Below are 19,013 nucleotides of genomic sequence, written 5' to 3'. Positions count from 1 at the left end.
TGTCAACGAGCTCCACAAATATGTCCGGATCTTCTTCGAGTTCGGGGTCGAGGGCCCGGTCAGGGTCCTTTGGCTGTGGAGACAGGCTGTGGACCTCCCTCACAACTTTTCGCAGTTCCTGCTATGAATTAGCGAGGTAAATATTTGTGATGAAGAATGCAGGAATGAATGCAGTTGAATAAAAGATAGCAGCTCACCCAGCTTGGGGGGTTATACATGGAAAATCCGTCCCGCGGCTTAATACGGAGAAACTCCTCTTCTTCTCCTTTATACAAATCGGATAGTATTTCGCCAGAGCGGTGGCGGAGTCCGGACCTTTACGATCGCAGCGGGTGGCATCGTCTTCTCCGTTGAAGTGCCACATGGGTTTTCCCCAATACTGAAGTGGCTGCACCCCCCGCGTTATGCATATTGACATAACCTCAATTATTGTCAATCCTGATTTGGCCAGTATTTTTATCTGGCCCATCAGATAAAGGACCTCTCTGTTGTCTTCCTCCTGGGGGCTCCAGGGACGCCAGCTACGGCGTTTATTCAGTGGGGCATTGGCAAACTCAGGAAGGCCTACCCGGATAGGGTCCGGAAGGGGGACGTCCTCTATATAAAACCACTCTGAAGGCCAGTCTTCGGATGGCTTCTTCGGAGTGCTGGATAGGTATCCGGTTCCGGCAATGCGCCATACTTCGGCTCCGCCAACTTGGTATATTGATCCCTCCTGATTGCGAGGGACCAGGCAGAATAGCCTCTTCCATAGCTCGAAATGAGCTTCGCAGCCCAGAAATAACTCGCAAAGGGCGACATAACCTGCGATGTGCAGTATGGAAGCAGGAGTGAAGTTATGCAGCTGGAGGCCGTAGTACTCCAGGAGCCCGTGGAGGAACGGATGGATTGGAAATCCGAGGCCCCTCAGCAAGAAAGGGACAAGGCATACTCGCTCCTCCCTGGATGGGTTGGGGAAACTCTCTGCTTGCTCCCCGCCATCGTAAGTGGCTAGTCTGGCTCGGACGGGGACCATATATGCAGGCGGGAGGAACCCCTGGGTCTAAAACTCCACCAATCGGCCATGGGATCCAGAACACTTCTCCCAATCACCTGGCTTAGCACTACGGGAGCGAGAGGAGGAGCTGCGGCGGCCGGCCATGATGGGATGGCTTTTTTCGGCCGCGCTCTGATGGATACTCGCTGGAGGAAGATGGTGTGATTTGGATCTGAGTATCGCCGTCTATTTAATAGGCGATTTACTAACATTGTCAGGGTGGCAGATGTAAAAATGCCCCGACTTCTCACATTCGCTCGACACGTGGAGACTGCCATTATTAGGGTATAGAAGCCGAGGAGTGCAACATTAATGGGAAGCCGGACACTGCTCGTTACAACAGCTACTCAGGGATTTTGGAGAAGAACCCGCCTTGCAATGCCGAAGACAATCTGCGCGCCGGACTCATCGTCATTGAAGCCTGGTTCAGGGGCTACTGAGGGAGTCCTGGATTAGGGGGTCCTCGGACAGCCGGACTATATACTTTGGCCGGACTATTGGACTATGAAGATACAAGATTGAAGACTTCGTCCCGTGTCCAGGTGGGACTCTCCTTTGCGTGGAAGGCAAGCTTGGCAATTCGGATATGTAGATTTCCTTCTCTGTAACCGACTCTGTGTAACCCTAGCCCCCTCCGGTGTCTATATAAACCGGAGGGTTTAGTCTACTCTTGTACTGCTCATATCTTCAATATTAATCTAGCAGGAAGTAGGGTTTTACCTCCATCGAGAGGGCCCGTACCTGGGTAAACATTGTGTCCCCCGCCTCCTGTTACCATTAGGCTTAGACACACAGTTCGGGACCCCCTACACGAGATCCGCTGGTTTTGACACCGACAGAGACAAAATCATGTACCCCTTCGTGAAGGCGTTGTTGTGGAAGAAGTTGACTTAGTCATAGGTGTTCTATTCTTTCCCTTATAATGGTTTGACCTTGATTGTCTTTGTTCTGTACTCTGTTTAATAATTTATAACGATGGTTATGTGCATAAAGGTCGGGGGGGCAACCTCCTTTCTTCTCTTAAAAAAAAGGATAATGTGGAGGTGCAGGAATCGAGTGGAGTGGGTTAATCATCCTTTTTCTAACTTCACCAAAATGCACTAGCCAATATCAATATCTCAACTCCACTTCACCAAAATGTGAAGCTAGAGATGTCCAGGATAACTCCACCTATTTTTTTTTCTAATAAAACTGTGGAGTTAAGCTGTCCAATGCAATCTAAGCCGTTGTGGTGGTATTCTCTTTCAACGAACGAATCTGAACTCAGTAGAATAGATTGTTTCGTTGGTGTTGGCGTTCTGCTTGGGATGTTGTTTGTTTGTCCCTCCGTCTGGAAATACTCGTCGAAGAAATGAATAAAAATGAATGTATCTAGAACTAAAATACGTCTAGATACGTCCATTTTCGCGATAAGTATTTTCGGACGGAGGGAGTACGTATGATGCAATTATAAGGTACGGAGTCAAAGACGAAAAAATTGACTAGTTTGACACGTTCATAGACTTATGATGGACTTGATCTAGGCTAAAAAAATGACTTGCGAACTTTGGTGGTAGCAGCGTTTTGTAAACTAGTGTAAACTCGACTGGAATTCCGTTTCGGAAAAAAAAACTCGACTGGAATATCAATATAGTCCCGTCGTCCCGAGCCCGAGAGTATCAAATGCCCTCGGGGTGGCAACAGGAATGTCAAGACAACTGATGTCTGCGCTTGTGACATGCCATTCATCGTGTGCCCGCTCAAGAACGGCATCGCCCGCGCTTTCAATCTCTCGTGTGACCGGTGACCCGGCGGTGGGTGGCAAGTTGCAAATATCTATACTGTATGATCATTCCGGCATTTCAATGCAAGCAAGAGACAAGAGAATGACCATGGAGCCCATGATTTTTGAAGCATAACCGAGAGTAAAACGAAACAAGCAAATTACACATGCATGAATTCCTCCCTGTATCGTGCTATTTACAAGCTCAAGATCCCAATTTTAGATGGATCGGAGCAGCATGAACAAATTTTGGCAAGCATGACCTGATCACACACGAGCAGTCCAGGAGCAGCCGGCACGGCAGCTAGCTCAGCCCAAGGCCGACATCTTAGTGTGGCAGTGAGACTTCCTGGGCCCCATGGCCCCGCCGGCGTAGCTCTGGCTGCGGGAGTAGAGCGTGGCGCCCGCGCCGCCGGCGAACTCGCACGGCGCGTCCTCGTCGATCGGCGCCATGGACGCCGCCCCCGCCACGCTCTGGCTCCTGGGCACGGCATGGAGATGGACGGCCTGCCGCTGCTGCTCGCCTTCGCGCCTCTGCGAGGCCGCTCGGATGAGCTCCCGGAGGTCCTCCTCGCCGCCATAGTCGGCGCCGGAGCCGCAGCTCTGGCTCCTGGACAGCGGCGCGGGCACGAGCACCGGATAGGCGCCGAAGGCCGCGTCGGCCGGGACGTAGCGCGCGCACCCCGTGATGCTCCGCACGTAGAAGTCCCGCGCGCGGCCGAACGCCCGCGCCGGCGCCCTCCACAGCCACCGCAGCTTCCCGCTCCCCGGGCTCATGCCACCCTCCCGACCGATCGCTCGACCCACTCTCCCTGCAAGAACGAACGCTGCGCCTGCTCCCCGGGCTACCAGGCGCAGGATCACACTCTCTATCACGGACGCTGTGATGGCGGACAGCACTGGAGGATCAGGTGCGCGGGTTTTTGGTTTAATAAGGTGAGGATGATGATGATGATGGATTTGGTTGGCGTTTCGAGCGTCTCTGGTGGTGGTGGTGGGGTGGCCGCCTTCTTGTACCGGTGGGAGCCGGGGCCCGGGGGGCGCGCGGGTGTGGATGGTAGGTGACGGGGACGACCTCCGCGCCAGTGCGGAGTGGGCGAAACTGCGCGCGGTCACCACGGCGGCGACGTTGCCGACTCGGCGTCTCGCCGTTGGTGCACGTTGTTTTGTTCCGGTCTTCTAGACGGAGCGGGTCAACACAGCACCGGACAGGGGCGTGAGTTGGCGGTGTGACTCAGCCAGCCATGAGGTCTGGTGCACCGGTAAGAGCGTGTGATTGATCCTGTGAGCGACTGCGCCTTTCCGGATTTGAGAATGGAAAAGAAACGCTGGCCTTTTTCTGGTGGAGTTTGACGTGACTGCTTGGATGGTTCCGCTGCCGGGTGCATTCGCGTGACTGTTTGGCGTCTGGTGGCCATCGTGGCATCGCCGTCGGTGCTTGCAGAGTGCGAAAAGATAACGACGGACGGTAATGGATCGCCAATCATATGATTCGTGCTCGTACTACGTATTTTAGAAGATGGATTCGTACATTACTTTGAGTACATTTCACCTGCTTACACTAGCTTTCCGGTCTTTTCTCCTCTCTTTTCTCATGGGAAGAAGCTTTCTTTCAAAATACTCCATTTGTTTCATAATTCTTATCGTGACTTTAGTTTAACTTGGAACTAAAACCATGACAAAAACTATGAAACGGAGGGAATAAAATAAATAGGAGTTGCATATTGAAGGACCCTTCGAGGCACCACGTTTTAGTACTTCCCTTTTATTTTGTTGAGCTACACACTGGGAACTTCGACTGGCTTGGTCAATCTGATAGCCATTAATTAATTTTTAACTCAAACCTTTTTCAGTTTGATTAAAATTTAGAGAAAAATAGCTGGCATTACCAATAATATGCTACGAATACATATTTTGTGACAAATCTTCTTATTATTATGGATGTTTATCCTTTTCTACATATTTGGTCAAAGTTTAAAAGTTTGACTTTGAACAAAACTTAGGATATCTGTTTTATAGAGTACATAAAGTGGTCCAGCCGCAAGGGTTTCAACTTTCAAGCCTTAAATAAGTGTATTCATACTCGGTTGCTCTCGGGCAGCGTGACAAGAATGCCATTATGTTTTTTCATTGAAACAACAACAACAACAACAACAACAACAACAACAACAACAACAATAATAGCCGACTGCTACCTACTACCTCCGTCCTGGTTTATTGGTCCATTCGTAATTTGTGCCAAATTTTAAACATAGATTTAACTAACAAAACATTAATGCATGTCACCAAAAATTATATCGCATGATTCATATTTGAGCATAGTTTTCAATGATATTATTTTTTGTCACATGCATTAATATTTTATTACTTAAATCTAAGGTCATAATTTTGCACAAAATACAAAGGGGGCCAACAAACCAGGACGGAGGTATATATCCTATCGTCATGTTATTTATAGACAATCTAATAGGGACACGGATTTGATGAACATGATTCCTTGCACACCCCTTATGAATAGTAAATTCAAAAAATGCTAAAAAAATCAAAACATATTTGTCTTTTGTAATATACATAGTCAATTGGTATGCTTGCGGGTGAAGTTTCACAAAGAAATCACATCCATGGTAATCTGGGAAAATTTGACAAAATCATAGCTATATTAAAAAACATTGTTTGGTGACTAGTATGGTTCCAGTTGTATTTTCTTCACTAAGAATGCCATGGGTGCCAATATATCACGAAACTTTACACGTGAGTAGAAGGTCGACTAAGTTTCAATGTTTCATACCCCCAAATTCCAGAGTTTTTAAATTTTTCCCAATATTTTTTCTGGATGTACTACGGGGCGCGTGAAACCATGTTCATCTTTGTATTTTCAATCTAAATATCTAATAGTCATCATTTACGTTAACTATAAATTTATCCTTCTTTATTAATAGTTGGGTCACTTTTTTTTGAGTAGTCTTAATCTATAGTCCGCTTCTTTTCTCCCCCTTCGACTCAGTAAAAATATAATATTCAGATACAAACACGACGTTGTACTTTTCAACAAACATGTCATATATTATTGGTGTAGTAGATTGTCAAAAGTAAATTTTAAAATAGGTATTAGGCCCTATACACATATACTACAGCTCAATTGCGTTGCATCCTTCTATTCCTTTTTTGGAAAAGAACTTACGTTTGTAGACCACATAACGACGACTAAATGCACTAGAGCGAGCTGAAGGAGCACCGTTGTCATTGCCCCTCCTTCGTCGAAGCCGAGCAAGTCTTATTGAAGTAGACAGTTGGGAAGTTATCGTGCTAAAGCCCAACATGACCAGCACACCATAAAAGCAACTGTCCCGATGAAGAGAGGCGTAGATCAAAAGTATCCAATATGTAAACACATGAACGCAGTCAAACAAATATTAGATCCAAGCGGATCCATGAAAAATAAATGCCGACTGAATCCTGCGATATCCATGAAAGACACACATCCCCATGCCCTCCGACGAGGCTAGATACACCGCTGGGACGAAAGAAAGATGAGGACAACTTTATTTCATCTTAAAGGAGCCACCGCCGCCTCATCTTTCTAAATAGGACACAGACTCTAACCAAACTAAAATAACACATAGACCAAAGCCCTCCCGCCTCCCTACACATTCATTAGTGTGTGTGAAGCTTTTCTTTTTCGGGTACAAATACTTGTTTTTTGCGGGTAGCGTGTGTGAAGCAAATTCACTTGATTATGAGTAGGAGTAGATGAGTACTCTTACGTTGAACTTTTCTTCGCGGGAGAGTTACGTTGAACTCACTCTAAATGTTTTCCTTTTTTTATTCGGGCATGTGTATCACGATGCGGCGCGATGGTCCACCAGGTTCAATGGAAACAGAACCAACCAGTTCAAACCAGTTACTAAAATACGTGGTTTTGGTAGGAGAAATTCTGCCAGAGGCCAAAGTCATACTAGTATCATTCTGCTAGACGAAACTGCACGCCGTTGCATTAATTCTGCTGGAAAACACCAACCCCTCCAATCATGATGCGAGACCGGGCTCAAACTAGCGAAAGATTCAATCTCGAGACTCCGGCCGTAGCTCGGGACCTCGCCCGCACGTGCCCGGTCCATGACTCCCGTCTGCTGGCACCGTAGCTATAGCTGTGGGCGGCTGGGCGGATTCACGGCGGCCGCCGCGCGCCGCCACCGCCACCACGTCAGTCGTCACGCCGCCGTTTGGCTTCGAGTGGTAGTGTCAACGTTAGGCATGATTGATGCCTTGATCCAGCGCGAGCCGGCACGTGGTGAGTATGCATTGGGTGTGCATGGCCGCGTGTCACCGGGTGGTGACTCGCTGCTCAGCTGCCGATTTTGACACGACGTGCCTAGATAGTCTAGGCTTGGAGAGTCTGCCTTCCAAGGTAGGTGGCGGATCATCTCGGGTGGTCTGTTGGAAAGAGCAGCATTCCACTGCACGTTGCACACGTTCGTTTCCCGCGCTCACCACCTACATAGCCAGGTTCGTTTTTCATCAGTGTACGCGTCGTGGAGGCGGTGGAGCTTTCGTACATTCCACAGGGGGTTCCTAAAGTTGTGAAAATATATTGAATATGATCGACAGTCAGCAGCTAACGTTGAAGGAAAGTGCCTCTAAAGGGGTCGACAAATAAAGTTAGGGACTGTTCGGATCTCCTCCAGTTTCTAACCCCACCAACTTCACAAATGATTTTGACCCGAACGCTTGGTCGGACCCGATCGCAGTGTGAAAACCTAAAGCTCGGTCGGCCCAGCTCCATCGATTAGAAAGTCTGGAGTCTGCCCAATTTACAACAACTTACCACCATCTAACATAACGGTCTGTTGCGCCCAAAATTATTGCTACACGCCGCATCGGTACCACTCTGCCCCTCAATTGGTGCATTGCATAGCCCGAATTGGGTGGCTTCAGCCGGCCCAATTTGCGCCGAACAGGCCACTACCCTCCCAGCAGAGTTGCAACGTTGTGAGAAGCTGCTGATGCAGCCGAACGCTTCTGGATCGCTAACTGAAGCTAGAGGCCACAAAGTGAAGATGAATTTGTGGAGTTTTGTGAAGTTGGAGTGGATCCGAACATGCCCTTAATTTACTTGTATTTGGTTTAGCCACGTCATCAAGTATCAGGAACAAATATAATATAAGGTAGCAAGGTGCCTTTTACTGGGAAATAAAAAGGGAGAAAGGCCGACTGGATAAGATTATCCCTTGGAGATCTAAGATAACAAGACTTCAAAAGGATCCACATAGCATGGCAAAACACCAGCATTTCTATCGGCAGCGAGACCATGCACCATAGTAGTCGATATAAGTTTTAGTGTTTTTCTCAGAGAAAGACTACTGATTTGTTGGGTAGATCTCGCACGCCATTTTTAGTCCTTGTAAGAATATGGTCAGGCCATTGTGGGTAGATCTCGCACACCATTTTTATTCCTTGTGAGAATACGGTCAGCCCTTTGTGGGTAGATCTCACACATCCTGAGATTTGTTGGGTAGAACTTGCACACCATTTTCAGGCAGGATATGTGGGCTTTAAGGGCTTTAACAACATCTGACCTAAATCTGGATAAATGGCAACCAAGGTTGATTGTCATTCCTCTATAAAAGAAATTGACTGTCATCTTCATTAAGATTATGAAAAGGAGTTTTCAGTTGTGTATGAATCACATACCTATCACCTGCAAAAAAAATAAAATGAATCACGTACCTGCCACATTACAAAGACTCTGTCACTCTCTCTCATTATGGTCAGCCCATTGCCGCCCAAATCATCATGCTGCCTCCCAAAGCTTGAACTATTCAAGTGCCTTTTGAGCCATCTGACTAGCACTCTAGCAGTATCATATTAGTTTTCAAAACCTCTCGCGTTTATTTCCAATCATATCTTCCTCATACCTACGATCTCAAGGCCTACAAGTTCCTTAGTCTTCCTCGCTGACTCTATATCTACTAGTGAGAACTGTAGCCCCTTTTTATATCAGTGATCACCGACACGAGAGTTGAAAAGCCCCTCAGTCTTAGCAGTTTGAACCAAACCTCACGCTCAAAAGGGCAATTGACCATGAGATTATCAATCTCTCTAGTATTGATCATGGAGAGGACATTGCGATGGTCTCGACATTCCTCTTCTATCTAATGCATCTGCGGCCCAACATTCATTGGGAAGAACAAGTGAAGTGGATAACTTTTGGTGGGGAAATGTTCTTCGAGTGAAAGTAGAGTAGGCAAAACTCACAAAGTAGATGCCATTGGGAGAGAGCCTCCAGCGAAAGACCTCATCACGGCTTGAGAGAGGAGAGGGGCCTCGTTGATCTCCAACCACAGATTGAGGTATTCAGCCAGGGCTGAGTGGAGGGTGTACCTTTGAAATCCTGGTCCATGTGTCGTTGTTAAGAACTATAGCCACTAAGTGATATTTTGCACCTCTCCCGGGCCAATGAGAAAAGTTTAACCATTTATCATCGCAAAATCAAGCCACACGGCCATTGCCCACAATACATCCCACAAACGCCAGGAATAAATCGAGCACCTCTTCGGTGATTGATAACCGCAGACCTAACATTGCAACTGATATGGTCGCTCCATCTAGCACCGGCAAAACCATTCGACGGAGTCCTCACTCTATTTTCTAGTAAGTATACCCTTGTAGGTAGGGTCGACAGAAATGAACATCGATATTTGGCGGCCACTTGAGCCAATAATTCGTTCTCGTTGAAGCAATTTCTCTGACGTTCGCTCTGACACCATCTGCCCCGAATCATGTATATGTGGCTTTTTCTAGATAGATCATCTGCTTATTTTATAGGAAAATAGTATGCCATTTTTGTAGTAAAAGAATAGGTATTTTGTTATGGGAAAATTGGTTCGATTCCAAGTCTAGGCAGCCCATGGCCATTGCTCGCATAAACTGTGAATCCTATTCGTCACCTATTGCGACGAATTGTCGCCCACTCGCACAAGGAGCTAGCAAAGTGAAGGTGATGTGGGCCGACCCATTTAGCTATCTACAAAATCCCTTATTTCCTTTTTCCTTTACATGTTTATCCTTTTTTCCAGAAAAATTGTTTGCATTTAAAATAACTAGCTTTTCCCCGCGCGGCGGCACGCCGCGCCCATCCATACGGCACAGATACAATTTTTTTATGTACTAAAATAACTGGTTCCTACACTAATTCATGCGCCACACGAATTAACACACGCTATCTGACTTTTTTGAATGTTTGGTAACTCGTCCCAAGAGTTGATTCGTTGCAAAGTAATTCATACAAGAAAAGGGTATGTCTATTTGGTACATGCATAAATGATGTACAATAGATAGTGATAGTGGATATTGGATGCAGAATGGCGAAGCTCTTGTTCTCTTGTTAGATTTGAGATATTGATCCTCAAGCTGTGTTTGTCTCTGTGATGTAGTGGTAGAGAGATGAGGCTAGTTCTTATGCTATTGTTCTTGATGGTTTGTTCCCTGTAAACACAATCTTGAAGTTGTTGCTGGATGCACGACCTGCCTCTCAATGATTCCAAATCATGACCTGACTCTCGAAGATTGCAAAATATCTTGAAATTGGAGCAAACCGTTTTGAGAATCCATGTCACCTTGATTTCTCCCGCTGAAGATTAAGTGCACACAACAGCTACTTATTTGTTTAATAAGGTTGTAAACCTAGATGCATGTATCTTTATTTCTTTTCAAACGAAGTGGTCAAATTGAAGGTTCTTTTTTTTGCTCGACCGCTACAATGGTTTTGGTGTACTAGAGGAGCGAAAGATAAGTAGTACCAAAGTGGAGAATTCAACAGATCCATACGCTTTCAAAAAAAAAACAGATCCATACGCTGGATACATAGTTGACTGGTACAATAAGTTTTAATTAATCAAAACAAAAGATAAGTTAAGGAGAGAGGAAAAAATAATTAGCATGTGAGTCACTTCAAACAAATTGAGGCTAGACAGAGCAAAATACATTGAATTAACTAAGCAGTCTACAAGAAAATCAAGGAGTTGAGTAACCTTCGTGGATGATTGTGAGAGTGCTTGGTGTACGGATTAGTCCTAGTCAATTGCAAGCAGTTGACTGCCTTGTGGCCCAATTTGAACACGGGCCAAACCGACAATAAAAGAAAGTTAGAATTATCTTATTTTTTAAAAGAAAATTGGTTATTTGTCACTTTTAACACGGGGCTTCGCAGAATTGTCACCGTCAAGATTTGCTTGAAAAAATGCCATCCAATTCATGTTCACTTTCATTACCATGCAATTTCTCCTTTTTCCATTACTTTCCCTTTTTCTTTTCCATTTTCTAGGCACCTGGAAGGACCAAAGTGCCCCTGATCCTATCTAACCTTATCTGATGCGTGTGGACTGGTTGGATAAGGATTGCTCTCAGGCTACCTCGCTCTTGTCGTCACGGGTTGCTCGTCGTCGAACCTCACCGCTGCCAGCGCAAGCCACCACAGCTCTCCGCCCTAGCTTGCCCACGCCTGTGCGAGCAACCGTAGCTCCCCGACGGTGCTCACCCACGCTGATGCCCGAGTGAGCCACTGCGACTCGCCGCCGGTTCTCGTCCACGTCTGCAGGCGCCAGCGCAGTTCGTCCTTGCCTCGCGGATGCCTGCGCTAGATACCGCAGCTCGCTGCGGGTTCTCCCCCACGCCTGCGCGCGATAGCGCAGCTCTCTGCGGGTGCTTGCCATCCCCGCGGCTCATTGGCGCAGCTCGCCCTCCCCTGCTGGAGAAGTGTTCTAGTGGCGAGGGTTGTGCTGAATAGAATACGATGCCTGTGCAGGTCCTGAACAAGTGGCACGTGGCAGCAGCGGCCGGAGGAGGAGATGGATGTGTGTGTAGGTCCTGAAGATGTTGAATGCAAGCAACATGTAAGTCATGTTTGTTGTAATATTTTGCTTGATTATGGATTGTGATTTGGAAATTACATGAAGAATAGCATGTCACGTCTGGTTTCACAGCCAGGATCAAATGAGCGACAATATGAAAAATGAGTAATATTGCAAATTTCAGTCCATAAGCTACTTGCTGCAATCTGTTTTGTTGCACTTGTTGTAGCTTATTCAAAGGCAGCAATGAAATTGTAGGTAGAAGTGGCACACGTATGTAGCCCTCCGTACATTGGCAAGGGACACTTCAACCATGATTCATAGATGAATCTGAATTCACATCTCCCCCAAAAAAGTAAGGAATTCACATAATGATTTCATAAATAAAACTAAAATGAGTTCACAACGCCAAATATATATGAGCTCCCGGCTAGTATAAGCTCACGGCTCAGAGCAATTGAAGAAACTGAGTTCAAATAGAAGAAAACTACTTGATGAAATAAGTCTGGAACTCGCTGACAGGAACTTGATTTATGTTTAATAATATGGCGCGGCTGTGTGCATCATTTGATGTAAAGGCCGGGGTAATCCCCTTTTCGAAAATAAAGTAAGTATAACATCAATTTCATAGAGACCAATCATCCAATTTGTAGCTTTCTCTTTGATGTAAGCTTCTTTGCTGGATATGTGGGGTTTGGAATGAGAATAATGTTAGACAGTCCAATAAGCGGTATGTGATAGTAGGCCTTCTCTGTGTCAACGGCCAACGGGCAATATTAAACCCATCTTTGTCTAGAGGGACAGTTCAGTAACTTAGAGACGTACTAAACATTTTTCTCCTCAGAAAAGAAATTCCCCACTCCACAAACAGTTCTTCTTCTTTCAGGTTGGTGCATCGACGGAGTCAATACACTGGTACAACCCCAGCATGGAAGATACAAATTACTTCATATTTCTTGCTGTAATTTTAGTGGTGACTTCCGGGCAAAGCCAGGGCGGCTGCCTGACATTGTGAGGTCGATTAACATCTGCCACTGAGTCGCTGGATCTACCTATTATTACTTTCAATCCAGTAGTATAACACCCTGACTCATTCAGCTCAGTAAGCATCCTTTGTTCCCTTTCTTTTGGTTGTTTGAATCATTTGATTCCACTTTGTTTCCATCGCTGAGAAAAATTACCACCAATTAAATCGACCCGTGGTGATAATATATGTGATCAATTTATGTTTGTCATCCTCGTGTTCTTGTACGATTAACATCCATCATCTGTTTTTGGAATAAATAAATATAACTACTCTATATATACTTTTCTGTCAGTTAGTCTAATTGTTTAGCATTTGTTGCAATGAGTGACAAAGTTTTCCATTTAATTAAATAGAAAACTTATTTTCCTGATAGACTGCAATGTTATCTCTGCTGAGATTATTTAATCAAATTGTTTCTTGTTATCCAAAAAAGATTGCCACCATGGCTATACAGTAATAAAATGAATTTATTCATTGTTGCAGAGAGAACTGTCCAACACTACTTTCTTGTCAATTTTTGCATGTCCAGCCTTCTCGGAAGATGGCATTGGGCAGTTTACTTTCTGATGGAGACCACTTCTAATGCTACCTAGATTGGCCGATCTACTTTTTTCATCAGGGACACTACTATCCATTTCATGAGGAAGCACTCGGCATATCTGCTGTAGGATCACAATGTTCAGCCTGGCTTCTATCTTGTATCTGGCATGTAATATCTTTTTCATTGGTGCAAAACTGAATTGTGCTGCTAAAACAAAGTTCTTAATATGAGTTACCTATAATCATTAGGCGCTGCTTATATAATTTTTTTGACAGTAAGACTCATGGCACAGAATAGATCTAATACTTCTACCTGGAAAAGAAGCAACAGAGAAAATTAATTTGCTAGATTTGAAAGCACAACCCGGTATTTTAGTGTTTAGTGAATTGATAGCATCATCACAAACACCATACAAATAGAGGAATTACCATACAAATAGAGGAATTTTGTCTAGTTAGCTAATAACAACATACATGAACAGATACACCGGGTGAAGTATGTGTGCATCACCCATCTGTGTAATACTAATCGCAAGTACCAAAATAAATTATCTTAGTTTTGTACAGAAAGCCCAACTGATGAAGCTAGCATAACTTCCAAAAGTCATTCTTGACAGGAACTCCCGTACTACTAACCTGAAAAAAAGAAAACGAAAAAAGATTAGTAAAATTCAGAAACAAACAAATAAGCAAAAGAGAAGTTTTCTTGAACCAAATTTTTTCTTCTAATTACCAACAGAGAATTGATTATGTCCTTGTTAAACCCAACTGGTGAAGCAAGCATAACTTCCAAAAGCCAGTCTTGGTAGGAACTCCTGAATCACTAACCTGAAAAAAGCATATCCATATAGAGATGAGAGCTGAAAAAAGCTCATCCACGGGTTGAACACTCGAGACTTCAGTTGTGCCTAACTATAAATAATAAATTGTGGTTGCTACATATAGGAGTGTTTCCTTCTATTTGTTTTCACATCAAAATCACCTTCTTGCTCGTCGTCGCTAATTTAAAAATGGAAAATATCAACCAAGATATAAGAGCAGTTACAGTAATCCACCTGATCTTGTCCACGGGATCATTTTTTGGGAAATGCAGATGCATCTCACGCCCAGAGACGAAGGTTCTCCTGACATTGTCATGATAGTACATGTCCCAGGCTCCCAGCAGCGGTATCCTATGATCTGTCCTCGTCAATGGTAATGGGGATAAAACATGGAAAGGTCTGTCAGTGGGAGGGGATGGCAAGGGCCAGCACGGTGTCCACTCTGCAGCCCTTGGCACCGGCCGTCGCCTTCCCTTCCGGTAGGCTGGCGATGGTTCCGTAAAGGAACGGAAGTGAATCGGCATGCGTTGTGTGCTGGAGCGGGGCTCCGCCACAACCTAGAAGGCGGCGACAACCATGGAGTTGCGAGTTGCTACAGGTGGCCGGCTGCTGCGAGTGGCCTGGACCAGCAAGGCAAAATCGAGGGTGCTCGCGGGAGAGGCTGGGGAGAGGAAAACGAACTTGGTTGGGCCAGCGGGGACCGCTGGGTGTCATCGCCGGTGTGAATTCGGCCGCCGCCACGCCATATGGGCTCGATCCGGCCTCTGCGCCATGATTGGAGCGCCTGGCTGGGAGGAGGTGGGCGCAGAAGTGAAAGAGAGAGCTACGCCGACCGGCGCCAGGAAGGGGATGCGGCCCAGTGGTGAGAGCTCCGGCGATGCATCGGCCATCAATGAAGTCGGGAACGATGGGTTTTGCGTCGCCGAGAATCTGGGAGACGTGCGCAGTGAACTCAAGGGAAGGGGACAAGAGCTTTTTATAAACGACCACGGCGGTGGAGCGGCGGCATGCTGTTGAGCGGTGGGCGGTGGAGGTGGAGCAACCACGGGATGCTTCGCGAGCCTTTGACAGAGAGGGACACGCAAAGAAAATTGAGAGGGAGAAACGGGAGTCTATGCAATAACCGCATCACCATAAATCGGCCCAGGCCAGTCAACACACACATGCAGGAAACAAATCCAAATCAAACAGACTGCCCCGGATCATTAGGAAATCGCTGAAGCCACCCCAAATGCACACACAAAAATGCGAATCAGTTAACAAAATTTACATCAAAAATCTACAGTCACAATGAATTTGTATACCCCTGTAGCCCAAATTAATACACGTGTCGGCAGCCCACACCTTCTCAAGTTGCTTTCATCCAAGTGGTGAAACGTGAAGGCAAAAACTTGGTTAGATATAGTGGTTTTGGTATATTCATGTTTTGAAACAATGTTCAGAAATTTCGAAATTTATCCAGTTCTTTGAAAATGTTCACAATTTTCAAATAAAAAGTTCACAAATGTTTTTAAAAAGTTATTTTTTTTTAAAAATATTTTTTCTCGAAAATGTTTTAGAAATTTAAAAGTTTTTATTTTTCCAGTAAACATTTCTTTCATTTAAATAAAATTTCGACTGGCCGAATTATGGGTTGCTCCCTGCCTAAACACGCCATCACTAACTAGGCCTTGTAGCCCACGAGAAGCTAGAACCCGTATAAGGATCCGAATAAAATCACCGGCCCAGACGGAAGATATTTGCCTCTCACTTCACTTGTGCGCAGGACGCGGGCACGACACCTTATCCGGTGCCTCTTTTTTTCGCGCGGGACGAAGCGAGCCAACGATGCGTCGCCACTCCTCCGCGCCTCTCCCACTCCCCACTCCTCCCCGCCGAGCCAACGGCGTCGGCGGCGATGCCGTCCCCCACGTGCTACCTCCTCCTGAACCCCTCCAGGACCTGCCACCGCCTCCTCCCGCCGTCTCCGCGCCTCCCCGCCCGCTGCGCCCGCCTCCGTGTCTCCTGCGACGTGCCGCGGCAGGGGGGTGACGACGGCGGCGGGCCCAAGCGCGGGGTCATCCCCGCCGGACCCGGAAAGGGCAAGAAGCAGGTCGTGTTCTTCGACGCCGCGCCGCCGGTGGCCCAGCAGGGAGACGGCGAGGATGGGAAGGGGAAGGCGCCGGAGGTGAAGAAGGACGGCGCGGCGCTGCGGGCGCTGAGGCGCACCACCAAGCGGACGCTGTCGGTCCTGTCCAACCTCCTGCTCGCCATCACCGAGATGTTCGCCATTGCCGGCCTCATGGCCCTGGGTAGGGTGCTTGTTCCTCCTTCTGAATCGCGACACCACGCTGCTCATGTTTCCTCAAATGCTTCCGGGAAGCTCGTCTGCTTATGCTTTTTGGATTGCAATGGCAGGCACGGTGATTGACCAGGGAGAGGCGCCGAGCCACTACTTCGAGCAGTTCCCCGAGGACAACCCGGTGTTCGGCTTCATCACCTGGAGGTGGATCCTCACCCCCGGCTTCGACCACATGTTCTCCTCGCCGGTCTTCCTCGGCTTACTCGCGCTCCTCGCGGCGTCGCTGATGGCCTGCACCTTCACCACCCAATTGCCCATGGTGAAGGTGGCGAAAAGGTATGTATGTCCTCTTCATCACGAGCTCAATGATCAGACATCAGAGGAGAGGATCGACTGTTAATATCAGGTGCCAACGGCTGCTCATCTTGCAGATGGTCGTTTATGAGTTCAGGGGGAAGCATTAGGAAGCAAGACTTTGCGGAATCTCTTCCCCGCGCATCTATTCAGGATTTGGGGGTCATCTTGATGGGTGCCGGATATGAGGTGATTGTCACCTTCGATGCAATACATTTGCCCCCAAATTGTCGTTCTTCCCTTCTCAGCATGTTACATTAAAAATGTGCTTGATATGTTGCAGGTCTTTACTAAGGGCCCGTCTTTGTATGCCTTCAAGGGCCTTGCTGGTCGGTACGCGCCGATTGGCGTGCACGTGGCGATGATTTTTGTCATGGCAGGTGCCACGCTTTCTGCGACCGGAAGCTTTAAAGGCTCGGTGGATGTCCCCCAAGGACTGAATTTCGTCATTGGAGATATCATGAAACCCAAAGGCATTTTCTCAGTCGCACCGGATGTTTTCAATACTGAAGTCCATGTCAACCGGTTCTACATGGAGTACTATGATAGTGGAGAGGTAACCACTTTGCTCTGTAGTTTACTACACTTGTGTGCTCACGTGACACTAGATTGATAGATAAGCATATCTTCTGAATTTGTCAGGTTTCACAATTTTATAGCGATCTTTCACTTTTCGACCTTGATGGCAAAGAAGTAATGAGGAGGACGATCAAAGTTAATGATCCCCTGAGGTATGGTGGGATCACGATATACCAAACGGACTGGGGGTTTTCAGCATTACAGGTGAAGAAAAATGGTGAAGGACCTTTTAACTTGGCAATGGCACCCTTGCAACTGAATGGCAATAAAAAGCTATACGGAACATTCTTGCCACTTCAAGACTCTGATTCTTCAGGTGTCAAGGGAATGTATGTTCAACATTTTCCCTATCCTGAGCTAATAATGTAATTGAGATATTAGCTAGGAAATTATTAACCGCTTTTCTTGATAACTTGTAGATCAATGCTTGCTCGAGATCTTCAGTCTATTGTGTTGTATGATCAAGATGGCAAGTTTGTAGGAGTTCGCCGGCCAAGCTCTAAACTCCCTATTGAAATCAATGGCAATGAAATATTAATTGAGGATGCTATTGGCAGTACTGGTCTGGATCTCAAGGTCAGGACTATAAATTCAGTCTTTCCATTTTGAAGACATTTGTGCATGTTGCATGAACTACTAAATGTGCCTTGTATTTTCTTTTCCATCAGACTGATCCAGGAATTCCTATCGTGTATGCTGGATTCGGTGCGCTCATGTTGACGACCTGCATTAGCTATCTTTCGCATGCTCAGGTGTGTGCAAACACGCAACTTCCTCTTTCATGGTTGTCTTCCACAAGCACTGTATTAACTATTACAAATTTCTGGTTTACTTTGCTCTTAGTTATGGGCGCTGCAAGACGGAACTACAGTAGTTGTCGGAGGGAAGTCCAATCGAGCCAAAATTGAATTTTCTGATGAGATGAACCGGTTACTTAATAAAGTACCAGAGTTGGTTAGTGTTGGTGAGAAAACAGTAGATAATAAATCAAGTACTGCGTGAGGGATTCGTTTTGTTCGGTTGAGATTGCTGAAGACACGCAGGTGTTGAATTGAAGTTGGTTCATAGACAAGTCCCTCTCGAAGAACAGGAAATCTTACATTCTATTGGTGAAGACAATTCCTGTTGCAATTGGACTATGTATTCATCATTCAGGTCAAGTTTGCTTGCAAGGAATTGTACATTCTCATGGGTCTATGGTGTTATTGTATCAAAAGGAAACTGATGTTGTCACTCTATTAGGGCAGAACAAAGTGATAAATATAAATTATACCGTGAAGTTGAACCATTTGGTTCAGGTACTGAATTTTCAAAATTGCTGAAGCATGTGGTCTCTTACTTTCTTTGTTTGCGTATATTCATCGGAGGAGATCATGTTTTTTGAGATGCCTGATATCTTATCATCTAAAGCAAGAGAGTTCATGGACGAGCTTCGTTCGCTTGATGGGGGGATCTATGTGTGCCGAGGCAGTGGTGGTGGAGCAAGAATGGTTTATCCCAGTGGACCAGTTTTGTTTGGATGTGCCACATGGCGAGAATATGTTCAAAGTCTATTTTCCTTCCAAACTTGAGGTCACCCATATAATTGCATCGACTAGTGGTGTGTTTGGTTGCTCACATAAACTCCAAACAGGCTGAGTGGATGCAAACAAAATCTGTTTGTTTGCTTGTGATATGCGCTGGCCCGTGTTGTACTCAATGTGGCCTAGAACCTGGCTCTAGGGGAACGCTTGAATTCAGGGTTTTTCATGTAGCCAAATTGAC

The 19,013-nt window shown here is 46.1% G+C and overlaps 2 protein-coding genes and 1 long non-coding RNA gene across 3 annotated transcripts; 2 read left to right on the top strand and 1 right to left on the bottom strand.

The window, feature by feature from the left end:
- Nucleotides 1–2,894: 2,894 nt before the first annotated feature.
- LOC119306282 lies at nucleotides 2,895–3,769 on the bottom strand. Its single transcript, XM_037582547.1, has one exon. The coding sequence runs from the start codon at nucleotides 3,573–3,575 to the stop codon at nucleotides 3,108–3,110; it is 468 nt and encodes a 155-aa protein (XP_037438444.1). The 5' UTR covers nucleotides 3,576–3,769; the 3' UTR covers nucleotides 2,895–3,107.
- A 7,378-nt stretch (nucleotides 3,770–11,147) lies between these two features.
- Nucleotides 11,148–12,918, top strand: LOC119306281. The gene is made up of 3 exons (XR_005148907.1): nucleotides 11,148–11,498; nucleotides 11,602–11,689; nucleotides 12,534–12,918. It is a non-coding gene; the product is annotated as an uncharacterized LOC119306281 (long non-coding RNA).
- A 2,921-nt stretch (nucleotides 12,919–15,839) lies between these two features.
- On the top strand, nucleotides 15,840–18,564 carry LOC119311957 (cytochrome c biogenesis protein CCS1, chloroplastic-like). Its single transcript, XM_037587672.1, has 8 exons — nucleotides 15,840–16,326; nucleotides 16,433–16,652; nucleotides 16,748–16,859; nucleotides 16,954–17,226; nucleotides 17,313–17,578; nucleotides 17,669–17,825; nucleotides 17,918–18,001; nucleotides 18,093–18,564. The coding sequence occupies exons 1-8, from the start codon at nucleotides 15,933–15,935 to the stop codon at nucleotides 18,249–18,251; spliced, it is 1,665 nt and encodes a 554-aa protein (XP_037443569.1). The 5' UTR covers nucleotides 15,840–15,932; the 3' UTR covers nucleotides 18,252–18,564.
- Nucleotides 18,565–19,013: the final 449 nt, after the last annotated feature.

The sequence above is a fragment of the Triticum dicoccoides genome, chromosome 5B (genome assembly GCF_002162155.2).
Source record: "Triticum dicoccoides isolate Atlit2015 ecotype Zavitan chromosome 5B, WEW_v2.0, whole genome shotgun sequence".
Classification (NCBI taxonomy): domain Eukaryota; kingdom Viridiplantae; phylum Streptophyta; class Magnoliopsida; order Poales; family Poaceae; genus Triticum; species Triticum dicoccoides.
This window is presented reverse-complemented; position numbering and strand designations above follow the sequence as displayed.